Here is a 24438-nt window from a genome sequence, read left to right on the forward strand (position 1 = left end):
CGCACTGATTGGTGTATTTAATGAGCTAAAAAACACTTGATTTCACAGGTTAAAAAATTTACAGAAAAGGCACAATATAAACCAGTACTTTTTGGGGGTTCGAACCGGTTCAGAACTTTATTTTGATGGTCGGAACAGTGGAACGAAACAGAAAAAAATAGAGGTTCTGTTCAGAACTAAACTATTTGAAAATAATATCAGTTTCAACCCCTGCTGACGATTACGCACACACGCTGCTGCTACTGTCTTATCTATCCTGTTGCCTAGTCACTAACTCTACCTATATGTACATAGCTACCTCAATTACCTCATACCCCTGCACATCCACTGGTACTGGTACTCCCTGTATATAGCCATGTTATTTTTACTCGTTATTGTTATTCGTGTATTTATTCCTCGTGTCACTATTCTTTTTATTTATTTTATACCTTTAAATCTTTATATTATGATCCTGTGCTAGGCATGCCTGTAGACAAGGCTGATCATATACACACAGTCAACCAGCCAGGGGTACATTCAGGGGGGCAAGACCTGGCACACTTCCCTATTTGAGACTACAGGACAGGGAGTCTTGTCTGTTTTACATTTTATATTTCTAGCCGATCGCTCTGTAACATTGCTCCCCTCTGGCAGCCCATTGTGAGTGAGTCACACAGAGAAACTCTTATGGCACTTAACACACAGTCACCACATACTGAAGCACAGGCAGTAAGGCAGGTTACATAAAGTACAATCATAAAACTGCTGCTATGTCACACCACAGTACTCTGAATACCTGGCAGCGTCTCAAATGGCACCCAATTCCCTACATAGTGCACTACTTTTGACCAGAGCCCTGTGGGCCCTGGTCAAAAGTAGTGCTCTGTAAAGGGAATAGGGTAGCATTTGGGAGGCAGTCAGAATAACTGAGTGTACAAAACAAGATGGTTTCTCCGAAGGCTGATTGATGACTTGCATGTGTATTTTCTGTCCCAATGCACAGGCCTATAGTATATCCTAGCATGTGCTGCTCCAATTGAGGATATAGTGCGGTCTCTGTCTACCCCAACAGCATGGTGATGAAAGGAATACAACTATATGATTAAGAGTAACTGTCTAACAGAGGAAGTATTTTGCAGGAACAAAAAAAGCACTTTTGACCAAATATTTACTGTGCGCCAATCAACCCTCAATGTAGCAGGCCGCCTAGCTGATGGGTTCATCCTCTAGCATTCAATAAGAAATAAATACACAACCAAATATGGGCAAATAATACTGGTATGTAAAAGCTTTCTCCACATGCACCACTGGGGAAGAACTTAAAAAAATATATATATATTTTTAAACTTCAACAACACGAGTAATAATCTCCATCATTAAATTGTGATCACAGAGAATAAGTTAAATCAGTGCCACTGCCTTATGGTAGAATGTCTGTGGCTTTGTTTTTGATAACTCGGCTTCATAATTGTCAAACACTTGCAACATCAGCCATAGCCAAAACGTGGGGGAACAGGTAAAGTAATTAAAATTAACAGGCAACACCCTTATTTAAAAAAGCAAATTGGCAGCAAATATATCTGTGCAGACAGAGTGAGAGACAGATAGAAAGTCACAAACATAGAGAGTAAGTATCATACTCTAATAACTAGAGCTTTGACTGATATGATAAACCTATAGTTGTGCAACAATCATTAACAATCAAATGATGTCCGGTCCTGAGATCCAGTCGTCAGAGCTAGTCCATTATGTCTAACAGTCCAGCATACGATGGCTAGGAGGCTACTAGCATATCGGTGCACATCTGAAATTACACTATATTCCCCATGTAGTTCCCTAGTTTTGACCACAGGATAGGTTGCTATTCTAACTTTTCCTGTTTAGCATACTGTGTCACAGTGCTAGCCGATGCTAACTGGCACTGCTATCGTATGATGTTGAGGTATCTGTGGTCTGGGTAGAGGAGGTTGGCCAGCAGAGAGAGGAGGCGAGTTCCGTCTTTAAGACAGTGTCCTGGGTAGTGGATGAACTGGACAGCTTTTCCTAAAGAGTCCTCCATGTCAGCATACTGCTTACTGCTGGCCATGGACTTCAACACAGCCAGTGCCTAGAAACACACATACAACAAACAGGATGAGTGAGTGAGTGAGTGAGTGGCTGTGTGTGTGTGTGTGTGTACCTGTTGTGCTTTAGCAGTCAGCTGTAGGTCGGTGCTGGGCTGGAGGCGGACTTGGTCCTCGGAGGGAATCTGGACTGAGAGAAATGCAGACAGACTGCGCACCACCACCCTGAACCTACACACAAACGTTACCAAAAGATACAAACAGGAAACACAGTAGGTGTACAGTCGTGGTCAAAAGTTTTGAGAATGACACGAGTATTGGTCTTCACAAAGTTTGCTGCTTCAGTGTTTTTAGATATTTTTGTCAGATGTTACTATGGTATACTGAAGTATAATTACAAGCATTCCATAAGTGTCAAAGGCTTTTATTGACAATTACATTAAGTTTATGCAGAGAGTCAATATTTGCTTTATATATATATATATATATATATATATATATATATATATATATATATATTATATATCTCTCTTTTTCAAGACCTCTCCAATCCGCCCTGGCATACTGTCAATTAACTTCTGGGCCACATCCTGACTGATGGCAGCCCATTCTTGCATAATCAATGCTTGGAGTTTGTCAGAATTTGTGGGGTTTTGTTTGTCCACCCGCCTCGAGGATTGACCACAAGTTCTCTATGGGATTAAGGTCTGGGGAGTTTCCTGGCCATGGACCCAAAATGTCGATGTTTTGTTCCCCAAGCCACTTAGTTATCACTTTTGCCTTATCGCAAGGTGCTCCATCATGCTGGAAAAGGCATTGTTCGTCACCAAACTGTTCTTGGATGGTTAGGAGAAGTTGCTCTCGGAGGATGTGTTGGTACCATTCTTTATTCATGGTTGTGTTCTTAGGCAAAATTGTGAGTGAGCCCACTCCCTTGGCTGAGAAGCAACCCCACACATGAATGGTCTAAGGATGCTTTACTGTTGGCATGACACAGGACTGATGGTTGTGCTCACCTTGTCTTCTCCGGACAAGCTTTTTTCCGGATGCCCCAAACAATCGTAAAGGGGATTCATCAGAGAAAATGACTTTACCACAGTCCTCAGCAGTCCAATCCCTGTACCTTTTGCAGAATATCAGTCTGTCCCTGATGTTTTTCCTGGAGAGAAGTGGCTTCCTCGCTGCCCTTCTTGACACCAGGCCATCCTCCAAAAGTCTTCGCCTCACTGTGCGTGCAGATGCACTCACACCTGCCTGCTGCCATTCCTGAGCAAGCTCTGCACTGGTGGTGGCCCGATCCCGCAGCTGAATCAACTTTAGGAGACGGTCCTGGCGCTTGCTGGACTTTCTTGGGCGCCCTGAAGCCTTCTTCACAACAATTGAACCTCTCTCCTTGAAGTTCTTGATGATCCGATAAATGGTTGATTTAGGTGCAATCTTACTAGCAGCAATATCCTTGCCTGCGAAGCCCTTTTTATGCAAAGCAATGATGACGGCACGTGTTTCCTTGCAGGTAACCATGGTTAACAGAGGAAGAACAATGATTTCAAGCACCACCCTCCTTTTAAAGCTTCCAGTCTGTTATTCTAACTCAATCAGCATGACAGAGTGATCTCCAGCCCTGTCCTCGTCAACACTCACTCTCATCTGTGTTAACGAGAGAATCATTGACATGATGTCAGCTGGTGCTTTTGTGGCAGGGCTGAAATGCAGTGGAAATGTTTTTGGGGGATTAAGTTCATTTTCATGGCAAAGAGGGACTTTGCAATTAATTGCAATTCATCTGATCACTCTTCATAACAAAAAACTGAGCAGCAGACTTTGTGAAAATTAATATGTGTCATTCTCAAAACTTTTGACCACGACTGTATATACACAGAGTATATAAAAAATAAACGGCCCTTTCCATGACAGACTGACCAGGTGAAAGCTACACTGAACAAAAATATAAAACGCAACATGTAAAGTGTTGGTCCAATGTTTCATAAGCTGAAATAAAAAAATACCCGAAACGTTCCATACACACAAAAAGCTTATTTTTCTCAAATGTTGTGCACAAATTAGTTTACATCCCTGTTAGTGAGCATTTCTCCTTTGCCAAGATAATCCATCCAACTGACAGGTGTGACATATCAAGAAGCTGATTAAACAGCATGATCATTACACAGGTGCACCTTGTGCTGGGGACAATAAAAGGCCACTTTAAAATGTGCAGTTTTGTCACACAACACAATGCCACAGATGTCTCAAGTTTTGAGGGAGCGTGCAATTGGCATGCTGAATGTCCACCAGAGCGGTTGCCACTGCCTCCGACGTAGTTATAGAGAATTTGGCAGTACGTCCAACCGGCCACACACCCGCAGACCACGTGTAACCACGCCAGCCCTTGATATCCACATTCGGCTTCATCACCTGCGGGATCGTCTGAGGGGTGGTGGGGGGAGTGCTGAGAAGTATTTCTGTCTGTAATAAAGCCCTTTTGTGGGGAAAAACTCATTCTGATTTGCTGGGCCTGGCTCCCCAGTGGGTAGGCCTATGCTCTCCCAGTCCCAACAATGGCGGCATCCTGCCCAGTCATGTGAAATCCATAGATTAGGGCCAAATGAATTTATTTCAACTGACCGATTTCCTTATATGAACTGTAACTCAGTAAAATCTTTAAAATTGTTGCAAGTTACGTTTATATTTTTGTTCATTATGTTAAATCCACTTCAAATCAGTGTAGACAAAGTGGAGGGGACAGGTTAAAGAAGGATTTTTAAGCCTTGAGACAATTGAGACATGGATTGTATACACTACTGGTCAAAAGTTTTAGAACACCTGCTCATTCAAGGGTTTTTCTTTATTTTGACTATTTTCTCCATTGTAGAATCATAGTAAAGACATCAAAACTATGAAATAACACATATGGAATCATGTAATAACCAAAAAAAGTGTTAAACAAATCCAAATATATATATATATATATATGAGATTCTTCAAATAGCCACCCTTTGCCTTGATGACAGCTTTGCACACTCTTGGCATTCTCTCAACCAGTTTCATGAGGTAGTCACCTGGAATGCATTTGGAATTTCTTTCCTTCTTAATGCGTTTGAGCCAATCAGTTGTGTTGTGACAAGGTAGGAGGGGTATACAGAAGATAGCCCTATTTGGTAAAAGACCAAGTCCATATTATGGCAAGAACATTTCAAATAAGCAAAGAGAAACGACAGTCCATCATTACTTTAAGACATGAAGGTCAGTCACTCCGGAAAATTTCAAGAACTTTGAAAGTTCCTTCAAGTACTGTCGCAAAAACCATCAAGCGCTATGATGAAACTGGCTCTCATGAGGACTGCCACAGGAATGGAAGACCCAGAGTTACCTTTTCTGCAGAGAATAAGTTCATTAGAGTTACCAGTCTCAGAAATTGCAGCCCAAATAAATGCTTCACAAAGTTCAAGTAACAGACACATCTCAACATCAACTGTTCAAAGGGGACTGTGTGAATCAGGCCTTCATGGTCGAATTGCTGCAAAGAAACCGCTACTAAAGGACACCAATAAGAAGAAGAGACCTGCTTGGGCCAAGAAACACGAGCAATGGACATTAGACCGGTGGAAATTTGTCCTTTGGTCTGGAGTCCAAATTGGAGATTTTTGGTTCCAACCGCCGTGTCTTTGTGAGACGCGGTGTGGGTGAACGGATGATCTCCGCATCTGTATTTTCCATCGTAAAGCATGGAGGAGGAGGTGTTATGATGTGGGGGTGCTTTGCTGGTGACACTGTCTGTGATTTATTTAGAATTAAAAGGCACACTTAACCAGCATGGCTACCACAGCATTCTGCAGCGATACGCCATCCCATCTGGTTTGGGCTTAGTGGGACTATCATTTGTTTTTCAACAGGACAATGACCCAACACACATCCAGGCTGTGTAAGGGCTATTTGACCAAGAAGCAGAGTGATGGAGACCTGCATCAGATGACCTGGCCTCCACAATCGGACCGCAGAGTGAAGGAAAAGCAGCCAACAAGTGCTCAGCATATGTGGGAACTCAATCAAGACTGTTGGAAAAGCAGTCCAGGTGAAGCTGGTTGAGAGAATGACAAGAGTGTGCAAAGCTGACATCAAGGCAAAGGGTGGCTATTTGAAGAATCTCAAAAAATATATATTTTTTGATTTGTTTAACACTTTTTTTGGTTACTACATGATTCCACATGTGTTATTTCATAGTTTTGATGTCTTCACTATTATTCTACAATGTAGAAAATAGTAAAAATAAAGAAAAACCCTTGATTGAGTAGGTGTTCTAAAACTTTTGACTGGTAGTGTATGTGTGCCATTCAGAGGGTGAATGGGCAAGATATTTAAGTGCCTTTGAATGGGGCCAGGCGCACCGGTTTGAGTGTGTCAAGAACTGCAACTCTGCTGGGTTTTTCACGCTCAACAGTTTCCCATGTGTATCAAGAATGGTCCATCACCCAAACGACATCCAGCCAACTTGACACAACTGTGGGAAGCATTGTAGTCAACATGGGCCAGATTCCCTGTGGAACGTTTTCCACACCTTGTAGAGTCCATGCCCCGACAGATTGAGGTTGTTCTGAGGGCAAAAGGGGGGGGTGTAACTCAATATTAGGAAGGTGTTCCTAATGTTTGGTATAATCAGTGTATGTACAGTATGTCTGTGTGTGTGTACCTGTTTGATAGGGGTGATCGGCGGCCCAATCCTATAGCCCCCAGCAGTCCTGAACTGAGTCTCTCCTCTCCCATCTGAGAGAGCAGAGTCTGCAGCCGCAGTAGGCCCGCTACCACGGCCGGGACCTCCCCCAGCCCCGGCTGCAGCTGCTCCACAGACACACACAGGGCCTTGTGCCACCACAGGAACAACTTGGCCTCGTCACCGGGATCACTTGGAGAGAGAGACAAACTATATTACAGACAGACACACACACACACACACACACACACACACACACACACACACACACACACACACACACACACACACACACACACACACACACACACACACACACACACACACACACAGGGGGAGGGGGTCAGACCTGGGGAAGACCTGACTGGTCCATGTGTTGAGTAAAGCGAGTGTTCTCTTCTCATTGGCCGCAGTGTGTTCCATGTTGAGGCGCTGCAGGATGTAAGCGTAGAGTGTTAGGAAGCTGCCTCCTGATTGGCTCTCGGACAGGAAGTCATCCACGGTCAGCTCAGGCACCTGCAGGGATGCCAACACAGGACCCCACCCCACACCCTCCTCTTCCGCTAGAGTGAGAAAGATGGAGAGGGAGGGGAGAGGAAGAGCTATCGAGTGTGGTTTTCACATCATGTGTGAAATAAAGTACAAGAAATACAACTGTCCATCACCAGTACCCCCTGCTGAGAAACCCTGACACAGACCCTCCCCTAAGCCCTTCCTTGGGAAACCCTTCCCATGGTTACTGTCTCCGTGGTTACCATGGGTGAAGTAGGCGATGATGCAAGCCTCTGTGATACGGGTCATGTGGCGTAGGGACGCTAGGCAACGGGAGCAAGCGGTCAGGAGCGGCAGCACTGGAAAACCCTGCCCCTTCCTGTCCAGCCAGCCAATGACACGAGCCGCCAGGGCCTCGCCTGTAGACACGCCCACTCTGTTCAGCAAAGCCAGCGAACCACAGAACAGACTACAGAATGCCATGTGTCTTTGCTCCAAGCCCAGCTCTAGAGAGAGAGAGAGAGAGAGAGAGAGAGCGAGAGAGAGCGAGAGAGAGAGAGAGAGAGAGAGAGAGAAGCAGGAAGAGAGAGAAATATAAAATCTTGTTATAACAAAGCAAAAATGAAGATTATTGATGGAGGTGATGAAGATAATGATGATGATGAAGAGTTCTTACCAGGTGGGTTGAAGGTGATGATGCTCTCCAGTAGTGTCTCTAGCTGCGTCTCCAGGTTAGCCAGACTGATGCTGCCACTCTGCTCCAGAGAGACCAGGCACTGGACACACCAGCGCACACACACACCGGCCTTGACGGTCTCGTCCTACAGAGAACGAAAGGGAGAGAGATTAGGGCATTCAGTTTTGTCTGTGGTAATGAAAGACAGTCTATCTATAATAGAGTGAGTAGAGATTGACTGTCTGTATGTTAATGATAAAAATAGAGAAAAAGAGAGGGTGAGATTATTTTGTTGTGTCCCCTCTTTCTCACCCGTTGTGGCATTCCGTGGGGGCGTGGCTGTAGCCCAGCAGCGCTACGTAGTGATTGGAGCAGCGTCTGAGGAGCGAAGTCTGTGCTGAGCAGCAGAGAGGGAGGGTAGTGGGTGCCTAGATATCCCATGATCCCTTGGTAGGAGGAATGGTCAACCTGGTGCCATGGCAGAAAGGCTGACTGGACCAACAGACTAAGAAGAGGGGAGTCCTGGAGGAAGAGGGGAAAATAATCGATACCAGGTACAGACAGTCAAAAATTCCATCTCCCACAAAATCCCAATATAACCATAGTCGATAGCTTTATACCCACCGACATGGAGAGTTTAACAGAGCTACACACCAGTTATAATGAGGTAATACATAAATAAACAAAGTGATTACTAAGTCGTGTACAAACACAAACACAGCTATCCAGCATCCTAACATCCTAATACTCACTCACCGGTTGGCTGAGCAGCTGCTCTTCTTTAGTGAGGAACACCAGCATGTAGAGCAGATACACCAGCATCTTGTGTGAGTCTGTGTGTATGTTCCTGTTAGAGCTGGCCGGGGTTTGCAGGCTGTCACCCAGAACGCTGACCCAGTTGACCTCACAGAGGACTGCCCCAAGGAAGAGGAAGCAGCTCTTACGACTTCCTCTCTCCACCTGCAGGGGAACAGATTAACCTTGGGTACCAAAACACAATCTACACCAGGGTTAGTGGTTAGGCTTAGGGTCTTACATTGAAGAGCTGTTCCATGAGGTGTGTGTCGGGGTGCAGCTGTGTCCAGGGCAGGCTGCGGAGGTGTGTGTGGTAAAGGTAGAGGAGGTACTCAGGAGTACGAGGAGAGCTGCAGCTGTCACAGTACTGCATCAGACACAGCCATAGAGCTCCACGCTGCCCGGGGAGAAGACGCTCTGGAACACACCAAACATTAGGAACACCGCCCCTCCTCTTTTGCCCTCAGAACAGCCTCAATTCGTCAGGGCATGTACTCTATAAGGTGTCGAAAGCGTTCCACAGGGATGCTGGCCCATGTTGACTCCAATGCTTCCCACAGTTGTGTCAAGTTGTCTGGATGTCCTTTTGGTTCTGGACCATTCTTGATACACATGGGAAACTGTTGAGCGTGAAAAGAACTGCACGCTGGTGGGTTTGACACAAACCGGTGCGCCTGGCACCTACTACCATACCCCGTTCAAAGGCACTTAAATCTTTTGTCTTGCCCATTCACTCTCTGAATGGCACACATACACAAACCATGTCTCAATTGTTTCAAGGCTTAAAAATCCTTCTTTAACCTGTCTCCTCCCCTTCATCTACACGGATTTAAGTGGATTTAACAAGTGACCGTAGCTTTCACCTGGATTCACCTGGTCAGCCTATGTCATGGAAAGAGCAGGTGTTCTTAATGTTTTGTATACTCAGTGTACATTAGTTTATGGATTTCTTAAACGTAGACCTACACATGCAAACACATGAATGACTTTCATGACATCTCACACACCTCTGAACTTGTGGTGTAGTGTTTTGGTGAGCTGGGCGTAGAGTCCCACAAGACAGCCTGCAGCGCTGGCATCGGACTCCAACCAGGGATAACACCTTGGATTACACAGACAAAGAGACAGAGACAGAGACAAAGAGAGAGACAGAGACAAAGAGAGAGACAGAGAGAGAGAACAGACAGAGAGACAGAGAGAGAGTGAACATATTGTAGTCTAAACAGAGCAATACCACAGGCCTCAAGTTCTGTGTGAATGTTATGCAAGGTGAGGTGAGAAGGAGGTCGGTGAGAGGGAGATAAGCAAAGGGAGAAAAAGTGATGGAGGGATAGAGAGGTGTATGTACCTGACGTTGTCTGTCTCCAGAACCAGGATCCAGGGCTTAAATAGCCGGACCATCTTACTGTTTAGATCCTGCAGGGCTGAAAGAGACAGCGAGAGGAAGAGAGGAGAGGGGAGAAGGAGATCTGTCAGCACAGCAACTGGGAAAACAGAATGCATGCATGACACAACCTAGAACTGTGTCTGGTACCACAGAGATCCTATAAAATCACTGTATGTACATGTATATCTATATGAGTTCTATATATGTCATTCTATGTCTCGTACCTTTCATCACTCTGGCTGCCCCCAGTGGCTCCCTGGCGCAGGCACTGAGCTGTAGGTCGATGAGGTAGCCAATCAGATATCCCCAGAACGCGGTGACCTCACTGACGTATGGCGCCCAGGCGGAGTAAAGGCCAAAGCTGCAGAGGTCTGCCTTACTGAGACGACATCGCAGGAAATACTCACACAGCCAATCAACTGTCTCCTCCACCTGGGGAGGGGCCAATCAGGAGACAAGGCAGGGGTCAGGGTTGTTTCTTAAATAAACTGTATTGTAAATTAACTGTATTGAATATCTGGATTTAGGAAGACTTTCAGCAGACTCACCTGCTGAGGAGAGAGGGTGATGGGGGCTCGTCGAGGGGAGGCAGATGTGGGTTTGGGGGTATCGGCGGTCCCGGAAGGCTCTGCTGTGGTTTTGGTGTTGCAGGGGGGAGGAGAGACTCCCAGCACACGCAGAGTCACCCTCCAACACTCTGGGCTCAGCAACTGCTCTGTTGAACCTGACAGTGACACAGACCACAATCACCCACACCACACACTTTAGAAGTCTGCACACACATTGCACGTTGAAGTCCGCAATTAGCGCATGTGCGAACAACCTTTAGTGTCCGCATTTAGAGCAAACAAACAAACAGTCTTACTGGTCATGAGCAGGCGCAGGCAGTCGCTGTAGTGGTCAGGGAAGTGGTGTCTGAGCAGCAGGGTCCAGTGTCGGGTGAAGAGGTGAAAGGGCGTGAGGAGGTCAGCCTCTGGGTCAAGGCCACAGGAACACAGAGCAGCGTGGACCAGCTCTACCAGCTTGCTACGCTCTGAGAATACTGGCTGGGCCTCACTCAGCCACGCACTCAGGTCAAACTACACAGGGAGAGAAAGGATCTAGTCATCCTAATATAGCAATGCCACAGACCTCCAGTTGTCTGTGAGGTGGGTGGAGGTGGAAGTGTGTTTTCTGTGTGAAGGATGTGTTTGTTCTGTGTGGGTGGTGTGTGTGTGTGTGTGTGTGTAGCTGTTGTGTGGAGGTTGTGTGTGTTAAGGTGTTAAAATCCTCCTACAATGATTTTTTAAAGGTTGAGGCTGACCTTAGTGAGCAGCATGAAGATGACGTCAGCGCCGTCGGGGTGCAGTGATGTCACCACTTCCTCGTAGAGGGAGACGAGCTGATTGGGCGCTGCGTTTGGGGTGAAGAAGGGGGAGAGGAGGGGACACAGACGTCTCTGCTGCAGGATGGTGCTGAGGACACGCCCACACTCTGCCTTGGTGCCCTGAATAAACACCTACACACACAAGCACAAATACTGGATTAACACCTACGGTCACATCAAACGTGTATGCAATGAGTTTGTGTGTGTGTGTGTGTGTGTGTGTGTAGTACCTGTCCCAGTATCTCGACGCACGAGGAGAGGTACTGGCGGGTGGGTGGGTGGCGGAGTGTGTCTTCACAGACGAAAGAGACCACCTTGTAGAAGGCAGCCACTCCTACACTCTGTACCACTGCTGTTGGCTGGGCCTTGTACAAATTCACCAGAGCCCTGCACACGCACACACACAGTCATACACATTTTGACTTTATGGCACATATTTGACAGTATCAAAAATTATTATTGGGAAATAACTAAAACAAGCATGGTGTGTGTGTGTGTGTACTGACGTAATGAAGTTCTCGGTGTGTACTGCAGCCTGGGCGAGGCTCTGAGGGGGAGGAGTAATGGTTTCTGTCTGCAACTGCTTGATGTCGCTGCGCAGAGACAAGATCTGAGTCTCCACCGCTTCCTGCTTCTGCACACACTCACACTGCACACAGAGAGACAGACAGGCCGACACACAGACGGGAGGATGCATGTTTACATCGTAGGATGGCCTAATCACCCTTTCTGAGTGGAATTTTCAAGCAGAATCAACCCATTCTGAAAACGAAATTTAAAACAGAATTGACTCATATAGAAGTCCTACTGTGACGGTGATGTGTGCAGCTCCCTGGCAGGGCTGCCCCCCCCTCTGCCCTCTGCACTCCAGAGCCATGGTGACCTGCTCTGGCCTGTTCCGGTAGAGCAAAGGAAGACTCTCCAGCAGTTCTGACTCCAGCGCCACCTGCTGGGCCTCCCGAGACACTGCAAACCTGAACGCACCAAGCAAATGGTCAAGACAGGGCCCTAAAAATCCCATACAGCTAGTTATACATAAATGAAATGATGGTGTGTGTGTGTACCTGGCCTGTGCCTGCAGACAGCTGAGGTCCTGCTGTAGGAGAGTGGATGCAACAGTAGGGTCAGTGAGGCAGGCAGAGGGGACCTCTGGTACTGGAGCTCTCTGCGACTGCAGCTCAGGGAGAGGCCGAGGGACAGGGTGCTTCTGCAGGTTAGACTGGATACGCTCCCTTGCTACACACAGAGAGTACACACACACACGAAAGGTTAAAACAATGACGATAACAAGACAGTTTGGTTTGTAGAACTAGAATGGTAACATTTCCAATGTCACAACTTTGTTGTGTACCTGCTATGCGCTGAGGCTGTGTGTGTGTTCATGTGTGTGTACCTGCGCTGGGGTTGGTGTAGTCAGTGAAGGCAGGGTTGTTGCTCTGTATGAAGGGAGGTTCACTCTTCACTTTGTCCCAGAGAGCCAGGACCTCCATCTCATCATATTGGACACGCTCCTGGTCAACATACTCCAACCACAGCTCCTACACTCAACCAATACAATACATCTATCAATCAATACATCAAAAGGAAAGCAGAGGCAACAGTGGCAAGGACAAACTATCTACAGTAGGTACATGACACAGGACACACACACACACACACCTGTTGTTTGTGCATGACCTTGGCCAGTCTGTGGGGGTCATACTGCGGAGGGAGAGAGGGCAGGTACACTTCCTTCTTCTGAAGAGTCTCATCGTCCAACCACACGGCAAACACACCAAACAGCCTGGGAAAACAACCAATCAGATAATCTTGGGAAACAGCCAGTCATAACAGAGCTGAGGGGAGGGGCTTCCAGCTCTTACTACCTGACCAACTCTGTGTGTAGCAGCGGGGAGGTGAGAAAGGGAGGCGGGGGGGAGTCGGGACTGTCCTCTCCCTGGCTGGGGGTGTGTGTCGGGGGCACCCTCAGGGCCTGGCTGGCGGCGTGGTGGAAGTCAGACACCTCCTGTAGTCTCTGTCTCAGATCTCTCAGTAACACAGCCTGAGACGAGGCCTGGAAGAACCGACGACCAATACAGCTCCCTGCATCCAGACTGTAGACACCAGAAACAGGGAAAACATTACTGAATCTATACCCAGATGCAGCCTAGAGGTTATGGTGTTAGGTGTGTGATGTGTCGTACCCATACTCAGGTCCTGGCTGTCTCAGGTAGAGCTGCAGGAACCTCTGCCAGATGAGGGGGAGGAGCGGGTGATCAGGGGGTGTGGCCAATGCCTGACACGCCCACCGGTACACCTGCAGCCGCTGCAGAGACAGAGCCACTGGGAGCTTCAACCGCTGCTGGGCCTTCTGTCTCACACACACGGACACAGACACAGACCGCACACAGACGCACACAGACACAGGCGCGCACACACACACAGGCGCACGCGCACACACCAAACACAAAGATAGTCAAACACAAGCACCATGTATCTCAGATGATGGCTTATAAATCTCTCAAAGTTTTATTTTAAGATCTACCGAACAGCATGAGGATGTTCTGCTGGTCAGGTGAGAGGTTGGGGTTAGAGTATGTGTGGAGTGTTGGGGTTAGAGTGTGTGTGTGTGTGTACCTTCAGGGCCTGGTCAGGTGAGAGGTTGGGGTCAGACAGTAGTTCATGCTCCACACAGCGTCTCAGCTGAGAATCCTCCTCAAACATCCCCTCCATGTTCAACACCAGCCACGCAAACCACACCTACACAGTGCAGTTATCATTTCACAAATAAACCACGCCTACACATAATCCGAATTTGTGCTGAATTTCTAAGGAAAATGCAAAAATGTCAAATGTTCTTCTATTTCACACAGAATGACCCAGGTACAGCACAGATCAGAGAGGTCAGATAGGAATGATGTAAGAGTCCTCACCTCCACGCTCATCGATTGGCCCTCGATGAATGAGGGTGTGGCATTTCCAGAAATCCAACCAACCAGGGAGGAGAGCAGACTCCGGTCTCCATGGTAACCTAAGGCAATCTAGCAGAGGGGTGAGACCTAGAGCATCACAGACTGATCTAGTGTGTGACACCGATCAACATAAGCATAACATCTGAAATATATGGGACTGTACATCTCCTGTCTCGCTCTCTCTGTGTGTGTGTATGAGTGTGTGTACCTTGTGCTGCTGGCACAGTAGTCTCTGTACACACTCCTCCTGGCGCTGTGTGAAGGCAGCATGACAGATCTGGTCCATCAGAAACAGAACGGTTCTGTCTCGGTACCACAGTTTCTGCTGGGTTAGAACCCCCACCCAGAACTCTAGAACCGCTGCCGGACCCACACGACCTGGCCTAGAACTCTCCATCACGTGAGTCTGAAAGAGAAACAATCACACACTCATCATTTACATTTTAATGGAATGTTCAGAGGCAGGAACATGGCATCCAGTTCTACAGTTGGCTGATGTAACTACTGATACATAAATCTGGTTAGTCCCATGTTTCACACCAGTTCTGATAGATATTTATTAGGTGTGTGTGTACATAGCTTAGTGGGTAAGAGCGTTGTGCCAGTAACCGAAAGGTCGCTGGTTCTAATCCCCGAGCCGACTAGGTGAAAAATCTGTCGATGTGCCCTTGAGCAAGGCACTTAACCCTAATTGCTCCTGTAAGTCGCTCTGTATAAGAGCGTCTGCTAAATGACTAAAAATAAATAAATAAATAAATAAATACCTGTATCACACTGTTCAGCAGGCGTACCATGTCCCCGTAGGTGCCTCCAGTGAAGAGAGGCGCCACCTTGTGGGTGACCTGCTGTGTTACACCCTGAGGGGACACACTGTCACACTGCAAGAACAATTGGACACAGCCCACAAACCTGGCACAGAGAGAAAAACATGTTGTAGTTCAAACAGAGCAATGCCACAGGCCTCCAGTTTTGTGAGATTTTAGTTTGATTTTACAGTTTAGGATAGGAAGGATTTAAAAGGTAGTGAAAATTAACTACAGAAGCTGAGAGGGCTGGAAGGAGGGAGGATGTTGTATATTAGTGTGTAAGACATAGTGTGCATGATATCTTACTGTGTGTTCTTTAGCAGATAGAAGCTGAGAGGGTAGGTAGGAGGGAGGATGTTGTCCAGTAGATGGACAGCAGCTCTCAGATGACGAGACTGAATGAGACTCTTCAGCAGATCCACTCCCTCTGTGCAGAACACCTCCAGACTGGGATGAGTGAGTGAGTGAGTGAGTGAGTGAGTGAGTGAGTGAGGTTACACACACACACTACAATAGTACAGAGTGAGACTTTCCACACACAGGCAATAATTCAGTACAGTAGTGGGTGGAGATGTGTGTATGTATGGCAGGGTTCCCCAACTGGCAGCCAGTGGCTGAATTTGGCCCTCAGGTGGTTTTATTTGGCTTTCCAAGTTTTCTGAGCTTAAAAAATATATAATAATTGTTGAACATAAAAGACTGTAAAAGCACCAGTTATTTACATTTTGAAAATCTGTTCCCAAGTATTCCCATGGGCCCCGTGTAGCTCAGTTGGTAGAGCATGGCGCTTGCAACGCCAGGGTTGTGGGTTCGATTCCCACGGGGGGCCAGTATGGAAAAAAAAACTCACTAACTGTAAGTCGCTCTGGATAAGAGCGTCTGCTAAATGACTAAAATGTAAATGTAAATGTAAGCAAGGTTTGAAATGATCATGTTTTTGTCAAATATTATATCTGTATGGGATTCTTGCGGTCAAATTGCAGGATTTGTAATTCTGTTCCGGCCCCCCGAACATCCGCCACAAAATAAATCAGCCCGCGGCTGAATCTAGTTGATCCCTGATTTATGGTGTCTGATGTGTGTGTGTGTGTGTGTGTGTGTGTGTGTGAGCAGATGGTCATACCTGTGACCTACAGTAGTCATGGCGATGGCCAGGTAACAGCCAATGGGAATGCCCGCCTTCACGGCCCTGAGAACAGGGTGCATGTTGGGGGCGTGAGTGAGCTCAGGGGAGGGGTTAGGGGCGGAGCCGGGGGTGGACCAGGCTGCCTGAGGGTACTGGGTGTTGCCATGGAGCTTCAGCCTTAGCAACAGCTGCCAGGCCCACTGGCTGAAAGAAGCCTCAGGAGACAGACCCAGACGGAGAACACTAGCCAGGTAGGACACCTGAGAGACATAGACAGAGGAAGATGGGAGTGTGTGTTACCCTCTGAGATGAGACTAGTGCAGTGGCATTCAAACTTTTTCATTGGGGACTGAATTTCCGCCACAATTTCTGTGGACCTCTTTTTTTTGCAAGAATTTCTCACGACCCCACCCCAAATCTAATGACAACCTTAAAATTTTTCATGAACAAATAACCTTAATTCATTGCATTTTCATCTCATATCAAAATGAAAAGAAACCAATAAATACAATTGTATTTTTCAAACGACCTTCCTCAAAAACGTTTGTATATTGTCCCATACAATAATCTGTACTATTAATTTGTTGTTCCTAAAAAATATGATTATATATTTTTATTACATTTTTTGGCAACCCCACTGCAGTTCCCCACGACCCCAACTTTGAATACCACTGGACTAGTGTATAGTGTGTGTGTTACCTGTTTGATTCCCTCTGAGATGAGTCCATTGTATGGTTTGTCTGTGAGGTATTTCTGATAGGCTTCGGCCACCAGCAGAGCAACTTCACTGTGGAGAGAGGAGGGCAGGGCCAGAGTCCCATCCTATAAGACACACATACTCAACATTACACACTGTACACAGTCAACACACCAAAATACACACTCAACACACTCACATTCTATGTAGGGTTAGGTGTGTGTATAGTACCTGTGCATAGCCCCAGTCCAGTCCCTCCAGTATAACACAGGCCAGGCGGTTCTCCACAGCAGAGAGGGGGTGTTGGAGCAGCCAGCTCCCGATCACACACACTTCCTCTGGGCTAGGACGCCAAAGGCACAGGGGCAGCTCCTTACAGAGGTATAGCGCCACCTTCATACACAGTTCTCAGACAAGGTTAATCATCACGCAGGTTTACTTAACTGAACCACCTCTGTTACACTTGAAGTATTCATCCGCCTACTTTCCACAGCAACCTCAGCTGCTGACAGAGGTCACACACTCATGCACACACACACCAACACACTTACCATGCCGACTGTCTCTATGGTCTCTCGGAGTCTGTCCAGCAGGACTGAGATGATGTAAGGATGAGCGGTTGCTATGGTGGCCAGCAGCTCCCGGCCCACCTTAGAGTAGGTCTCCCTTGTAGACACACTGACATAGGACACCTGGAGGGAGAGAGAAAAACAGAGAGACAGAAATATAGGGTGACCCCCAGTAGAAACTGGCAGCCAGTGGCTTTGCCGTGCACTGTATTCATTCCGTGTGAAAATGTAGAAAAAGAAATGTGCTCGTGTGTTACCTGGTAAACGAGGAGAGCTATAGTAGTAATGAAGGTGGGGTCAGAGTGGTGGGTAGGCATGGCCATGTGAGCTAGTGCCGTGAGGAGAGAGATTCCATCAGAACTGTTGACCTCACACAGACACTTCTCAAACCTCTCCTGGTGACCTGGCTCTGCAATACATTTTAGCACGTCATTAAGGCATGGCTCCTGCTCTGACACACTGTGTGAATGTGTGATATTGTGGTCTTATTCTCTGTTGTTTTTTAACGCATTGGGTGTGAGAAAAGTACTTAATGAATACAATTAATTCCTATCATTATTATACAGTGTATTCGGAAAGTATTCAGATCCCTTGATATTTCCCACATTTTGTCACGTTACAGCCTTATTCTAAAATTGATTAAATAAATAAAAATCCTCATTAATCTACACCCAATACCCCATAATGCCAAAGTGAAAACAGGTTTGTAGAAATGTTTGCTAATTTAAAAAACTGAAATACCTTATTTACATAAGTATTCAGACCCTTTGCTATGAGACTTGAATTTGAGCTCAGGTGTTTCCATTGATCATCCTTGAGATGTCTCTACAACTTGATTGGAGTCCACCTGTGGTAAATTCAATTGATTGGACATGATTTGGAAAGGCACACACCTGTCTATTTAAGGTCCCACAGTTGACAGTGCATGTTAGAGCAAAAACCAAGCCATGAGGTCGAAGGAATTGTCCGTAGTGCTCCGGGACAGGATTGTGTCGAGGCACAGATCTGGGGAAGGGTACCAAAAAATGCCTGCAGGATTGAAGGTCCCCAAGAACACAGTAGCCTCCATCATTCTTAAATGGAAGAAGTTTATAACCACCAAGACTCTTCCTAGAGCTGGCCGCCCAGCAAACTGAGCAATCGAGGGAGAAGGGCCTTGGTCAGGGAGGTGACCAAGAACCCAATGGTCACTCTGACAGAGGTCTAGAGTTCCTCTGTAGATGGGAGAACCTTCCAGAAGGACAACCATCTCTGCAACACTCCACCAATCAGGCCTTTATGGTAGAGTGACCAGACGGATCCACTCCTCAGTAAAAGACACATGATAGCCTGCTTGGAGTTTGCCAAAAGGCACCTAAAGACTCTTAGACATTGAGAAACAAGATTCTGGTCTGATGAAATCAAGATTGAACTCTTTGGCCTGAATGCAAAGCGTCACGTCTGGAGGAAACCTGGCACCATCCCTAGGGTGAAGCATGGTGGTGGCAGCATCATGCTGTGGAGATGTTTTTCACCGGCAGGGACTGGGAGACTAGTCAGGATCGAGGGAAAGATGAACGGAGTAAAGTATAGAGAGATCCTTGATGAAAACCTGCTCCAGAGCGCTCAGGACCTCAGACTGGGGCGAAGGTTCACCTTCCAACAGCACAACGACCTTAAGCACACAGCCAAGACAATGCAGGAGTGGCTTCGGGACAAGTCTCTGAATGTCCTTGAGTGGCCCAGCCAGAGCCCGGACTTGAACCCTATCGAACATCTCTGGAGAGACCTGAAAATAGCTGTGCAGCAACGCTCCCCATCCAACCGGACAGAGATTGAGGGGATCTGCTGAGAAGAATGGGAGAAACTCCCCAAATACAGATGTGCCAAGCTTGTAGCGTCATACCCAAGAAGACTCAAGGCTGTAATCGCTGCCAAAGGTGCTTCAACAAAGTACTGAGTAAATCAATCAATCAAATGTATTTATAAAGCCCTTCTTACATCAGCAGATGTCACAAAGTGCTATACAGAAACCCAGCCTAAAACCCCAAACAGCAAGCAATGCAGATGTAGAAGCATGGTGGCTAGGAAAAACTCCCTAGAAAGGAACCTAGAGAGGAACCAGGCTCTGAGGGGTGGCCAGTCCCCTTCTGGCTGTGCCGGGTGGAGATTATAACAGTAAATGGCCATTTAAGGAGAGACCTGAAAATAGCTGTGCAGCGACGCTCCCCATCCAACCTGACAGGGCTTGAGAGGATCTGCAGAGAAGAATGGGAGAAACTCCCCAAATACAGGTGTGCCAAGCTTGTAGCGTCATACCCAAGAAGACTCAAGGCTGTAATCGCTGCCAAAGGTGCTTCAACAAAGTAATGAGTAAAGGGCCTTAATATTTATATAACATATGATATTTCCATTTTTGCTAAAAATAAAAACTGTTTTATTATGGGGTATTGTGTGTAGATTGATGAGGATAAAAAAAAAATCCATTTTAGAATAAGGCTGTAACGTAACAAAATGTGGAAAAGGGGTCTGAACACTTTCCAATTGCAATGTATGTGTCTGTGTACCTCTGAGGGCCTGTAGGCAGGCGTATGTGTTGTCTGTAGAGTTGAGTGTGTCCGGTGCAGTGGTCTCTGCACACTGCATCATGTACAGAACTCTCCACAGCATGGAACTGGACACGGTTCCATAGGGCATCTCTGACATGAACAGCCAGATACCCAACCTAGGAGAACACACACACACAGTCAGACAATACACGCACACACACCTTACTCTCAAAATCAATATTTTTACTGCCTTGCAAGAATAGATACCCAGACACATTTCATTTCTTCTCCTCTCACCTCTTGTTTCTGAGGACGTGTAGTACAGCTCTGAGGAATAGATGGTCGTATTCGAGCTGCAGTTTCTCCAGAGAGATGGTACTGGGCTGGGCTGGACCAGCAACACTTGCATACTGGGCCCAGTGATCACTGACGTAACACATGGTCATCCTGCAGGGAGGGAGCACACAGGAGGCAGCAGTTATACACCTTTACAAACACATCTAGATCTAAACACATTTCCGCAATGTAAATGTAATGTGTGTATTACCGTATGGTGTGACCGATGCGTTTGACTAGCTGGCGGTAGCGAGCTCTGTTGTAGGTGTGTAGTCCCACAGCCAGCAGCTCGATCAGAGACGAGGCGAACGCAAACACACGCATCATCTTCTGACTGGAGCAGGCCTTGGGCTCATACACACCTAGACAGACAGACAGACAGACAGACAGACAGACAGACAGACAGACAGACAGATGTCACTTATACAAATGGTAGGACAGTCACATAGCTGCATAAACACATCTGAAGACACAGCAAAAAAGCTGGCACTAGAATAACAGAATTACTACGTCAGTCAAATACAACTTCAAGACAACAGAGGCGCGCACTCGCACTCACACACCCTTCTTGCTCATCCCTAGCAGGTGTGTGAAGAGCTGTTGGAAGGGGAACTGGGACAGAAGGGAGATCAGGTCCTCTTCACACAGTAACAACCAGCTGCTGTCTGGGTCCTCATCCTGAAAACACACATACCAGCAACCTTACAACACTTCTACCGCAACCCTCCTAGGGTTCAGTTCCCTGAAATACTACACACACCAACGCATGCATGCACACACACGCAAATACACTCGCACATGGTTACCTCCTCTCCCCCTTCATCCACTAGGGTCCAGTTGCCAGACTCAGGGCAAGAGGCTGCAGCACTCTGACTCTCACAAGGCTTCATGTGGCTCATGAACTCAGAACGGTGCCTAAAGATGAAGGTCAACGATCAGAGAGAAAAACACATAGGGTGGAATCCTAACTTGAGATGTGTGCGTTCAACTGAACAATCACGTAAATAGGTAAGGACTGGGGATGAAAGGTAAGAGGTCAAGGTTAGGGTTACCTGACAGGAGACATGAGGATGGCAAGAGCCTGCGTGTAGGTTTAGGGGTCAAGGGTCAGAGTGAGAAGTTAGGGTTCTTTACCTGACTGGAGACATGAGGATGGCGAGAGCCTGCATGAACTGTTGTACTCCAGAGGGGTTTCCCAGGACCTGGATCTGAAACACACCACCCCAAGCATGTTTTAGATAAGAATTTGTCAACTTTGCCTGGCAAGGACGGCACTGTTAACCAAACATGACAACCTGCCAATAAGCATTAAGAAATAGTGGGGTGAGCCTGCATTCATAAACTAGGCCTACTTTCAAGGAAATCAAAACATTAAATTAACTAGATAGAGGGTGTGTGTCTCACCTGTAAGAAGGGTGCAGCCCACTTGCCCACCCCTGCAGAACAGCACAGCAGATGGTTCAACAGGTAGTGTTCTCCTGACCCCTCCACACGCAGTAACACTGCCACCTACACACCACAGAATTATCAAACAGCACAACAGATGGATCAGGGCTGTGTGTGTCAGGGCTAGTGTTGAGGTTTACAGATAGGTAAGTGTGTGTATGTGTGTGGGTGTGTGTACCAGTCTCTGCAGCCAGAGGTGGATGTCTGTCTGGAACTGTGCGTCGTCCAGGACTCTCCGCGTGAAGCTGAAGAGAACACTGATGCTCTCCTTCAGGGGGAGGAGGGAGCAGGGCTGGCTCTGGGTACCACACATATCTACAGTACACATACACTTTATACTAATTAAACAAAGAAACACACTAGTCATGTGTACAATATGTTAAATATTAAATTAAATCCCACCGTGGAGCAGGTAGTGTAGGTATGACTCCACTTGAAGTCGTGACAGCAGGGCTGTGTATGCGTGCAGCGCCACTTTCTGGTGGAGAAGTTCAGAGCGGGCCTCGAACAGCTTCCGCAGCTCCACCAACACAGCCTCACTAAAGTCAGCCTGCTGGAAGCGGTGGTAGCCACACACCTTTGACTGGTCCCCACACACACCCTGGAGAGAAAGAGAGCGAGAGAGCGAGGTTAAGAGAGAGAGAGAGAGGGGGAAAGAGAGAGATTATGAACAACAAAAGTGTAATGTATAACGTTGTAGTTTTTATGTGGTGTGCTAAGTCGTATACTAACATAGTCAATTTAACCACACACCTGTAGTGTGAGCTGTTCATCTCTGAAGCTCCAGAGTCGGTTCTGTGTGGTGTTACAGTCGGAGGTGTGTGTGTGCAGCTGTGTGTGTGCGTGTGTCAGCTGTCTGCGGCAGCGCCAGTAGTTCTGCAGGAGCTCCGTCAGCTCGTGGCTTTCCTGCCGGGCCAACACTGCAAACCTGGCTGCACACACCTCCACCCCCTCCACCCACACACACATCCCCCCACCCGGCTCCCACACACTCAGCTGCTCCAACGAGAATTCCTGCAGGTAACACACAACACAGTACACACTATAAATAAATAGCATTCTAATATTATTTTCTATGCGCCATTCTTTTGTAACATAGATAGCTTTGTAATATAGAGAGCTTCGAGGACACAATGGGTCAAAGGATGTGTGGTTACCTGTAGCTCTGGGCTGGGCTGGGGTAGTTCAGGGTACAGTCTGGTCCTAGAACCTTCAGACGGAGCCACTTCTACAACAGGCTCCAGACTGGGAGGACATTCCTGCTCCCCTAAAGGCAGCACAGCAGGGCCCCTTGTCCCACAGGGCCGCAAAGCCTCCCCATGCAGCTGCATCAGGGAGCCCTCCTCCAGTGTGGGTAGTGAGGGGTAGAGGGCAGGGGTGCTGGGGGCCAAGGGTGTCTCAAGCTGGGTGGATATGCAGGGCTGGGTCTGGATGTGGGTTTTGTTCTGGGTCTCTCTCCCCACCTCAGTGCTCTGTGGTGCAGCTTTGAGCTCAGCCCCTTGGGCCTCTCCTCTCCCCTCATCCCTCTTCTCTGGCTCTGCCTCAAAGTGCTGGGCTAGTGTCTGTGGTGAGGTTGATGATAATGTTAGCGATGTCTGCAATGTCTGTGATAATGTGGATGACGATAGTGTCTGTGATGCTGGTAATGATTCCTCTGATGTCTCTGATAATGTCACTGATGACTCTGCCAGGCCCTGTTGTTGCTCTGTCCCCTCGTAGGGCAGACTGAGGGGGACGTCTGTGAACTCAGAGTTGGGCGGGGCAGCAGCACCAGCTTCCTCATCACAACCAGCAGAGAGAACTGGGGCACTCTTCACTCCTCCACTCTGCCTCTGTTTCCTGTCCTGTTGGGGGTAACACAGAACATATGTCTGACTGGTTAATACTCATGAATAATGACCGGGTAATACATACGATCATATGCTTTCACCATCATTAGATAATCAAGACAGTATACAGGAGCAGTGTTTCCGCTGCAGTCATTTTGCTGTGGTGCTGCGCGGTGGGAAAAACATATTTGCAAAGCCAAAAAAATAAGGAACATTAAAAAATATTTCTGCCGGGGCGCGCTTTGAAGATGCTAGAACAGTCCACATTTACTTTTCCTCTGCAAACAAAACGAGTAATGAATAGAAAAATCTGGCAAACCCCATAGTAAAATAGTTTATCTATTTACCTAGTCGGCCTGTTGTTGTGTGTTCTATGCAAGATAAATATTCCTTGAGGCACATTCAAGTTACGAGTGCCATAGGGAGGGAAACATGCATTCTGACAAGCAGTCAATCCACAACAATTCTTGCAATCGCGTACACAGCAGTTTGAATGGCCTTTATTAAAAAGAGGGGGCTCCCAGCTTTCCATTCCTAATGTATTTATATCTAAACTCCTAAATATGCACAAACTGCACCATTTTAAACCCAGAGTTTTTAGCAGCATCATGGTTAAGCAAGTTACCAATCTACAATTCACTGTGAGTGCATAGGGGAGAGTAGGGCTAAATGCAACATGGGCCAATT

General features: G+C 47.1%; 1 protein-coding gene across 1 annotated transcript in view; it reads right to left on the reverse strand.

Annotated features, from left to right (window-relative positions):
* Positions 1-1130: 1130 nt before the first annotated feature.
* Positions 1131-24438, reverse strand: part of LOC121573686 (ectopic P granules protein 5 homolog) — a 34247-nt gene continuing 10939 nt past the window's right edge. Inside the window, exons 3-47 of the mRNA XM_041885855.2 lie at positions 23080-23766; positions 22676-22936; positions 22325-22523; positions 22101-22237; positions 21881-21985; positions 21611-21684; positions 21283-21391; positions 21040-21154; positions 20688-20838; positions 20438-20587; positions 20159-20316; positions 17870-18021; positions 17595-17735; positions 17275-17436; positions 17046-17168; positions 16344-16606; positions 15527-15667; positions 15179-15323; positions 14623-14820; positions 14376-14483; positions 14080-14202; positions 13647-13813; positions 13329-13556; positions 13123-13246; positions 12857-13001; positions 12528-12699; positions 12272-12437; positions 11970-12112; positions 11694-11850; positions 11401-11595; positions 10963-11176; positions 10646-10821; positions 10322-10529; positions 10059-10134; positions 9718-9812; positions 8952-9127; positions 8672-8875; positions 8228-8437; positions 7916-8060; positions 7503-7745; positions 7097-7310; positions 6727-6939; positions 6595-6630; positions 2159-2273; positions 1131-2086 (exon numbers count right to left, since the gene is read on the reverse strand). Of these exons, the coding sequence (XP_041741789.2) occupies positions 1904-2086; positions 2159-2273; positions 6595-6630; positions 6727-6939; positions 7097-7310; positions 7503-7745; positions 7916-8060; positions 8228-8437; positions 8672-8875; positions 8952-9127; positions 9718-9812; positions 10059-10134; positions 10322-10529; positions 10646-10821; positions 10963-11176; positions 11401-11595; positions 11694-11850; positions 11970-12112; positions 12272-12437; positions 12528-12699; positions 12857-13001; positions 13123-13246; positions 13329-13556; positions 13647-13813; positions 14080-14202; positions 14376-14483; positions 14623-14820; positions 15179-15323; positions 15527-15667; positions 16344-16606; positions 17046-17168; positions 17275-17436; positions 17595-17735; positions 17870-18021; positions 20159-20316; positions 20438-20587; positions 20688-20838; positions 21040-21154; positions 21283-21391; positions 21611-21684; positions 21881-21985; positions 22101-22237; positions 22325-22523; positions 22676-22936; positions 23080-23766 (7707 nt within the window). The 3' untranslated portion in view covers positions 1131-1903. The remainder of the gene's footprint in view (positions 2087-2158; positions 2274-6594; positions 6631-6726; positions 6940-7096; positions 7311-7502; positions 7746-7915; positions 8061-8227; positions 8438-8671; positions 8876-8951; positions 9128-9717; positions 9813-10058; positions 10135-10321; positions 10530-10645; positions 10822-10962; positions 11177-11400; positions 11596-11693; positions 11851-11969; positions 12113-12271; positions 12438-12527; positions 12700-12856; positions 13002-13122; positions 13247-13328; positions 13557-13646; positions 13814-14079; positions 14203-14375; positions 14484-14622; positions 14821-15178; positions 15324-15526; positions 15668-16343; positions 16607-17045; positions 17169-17274; positions 17437-17594; positions 17736-17869; positions 18022-20158; positions 20317-20437; positions 20588-20687; positions 20839-21039; positions 21155-21282; positions 21392-21610; positions 21685-21880; positions 21986-22100; positions 22238-22324; positions 22524-22675; positions 22937-23079; positions 23767-24438) is intronic.

This window comes from Coregonus clupeaformis, chromosome 18 (genome assembly GCF_020615455.1).
Source record: "Coregonus clupeaformis isolate EN_2021a chromosome 18, ASM2061545v1, whole genome shotgun sequence".
NCBI classification, from domain to species: Eukaryota; Metazoa; Chordata; class Actinopteri; order Salmoniformes; family Salmonidae; genus Coregonus; species Coregonus clupeaformis.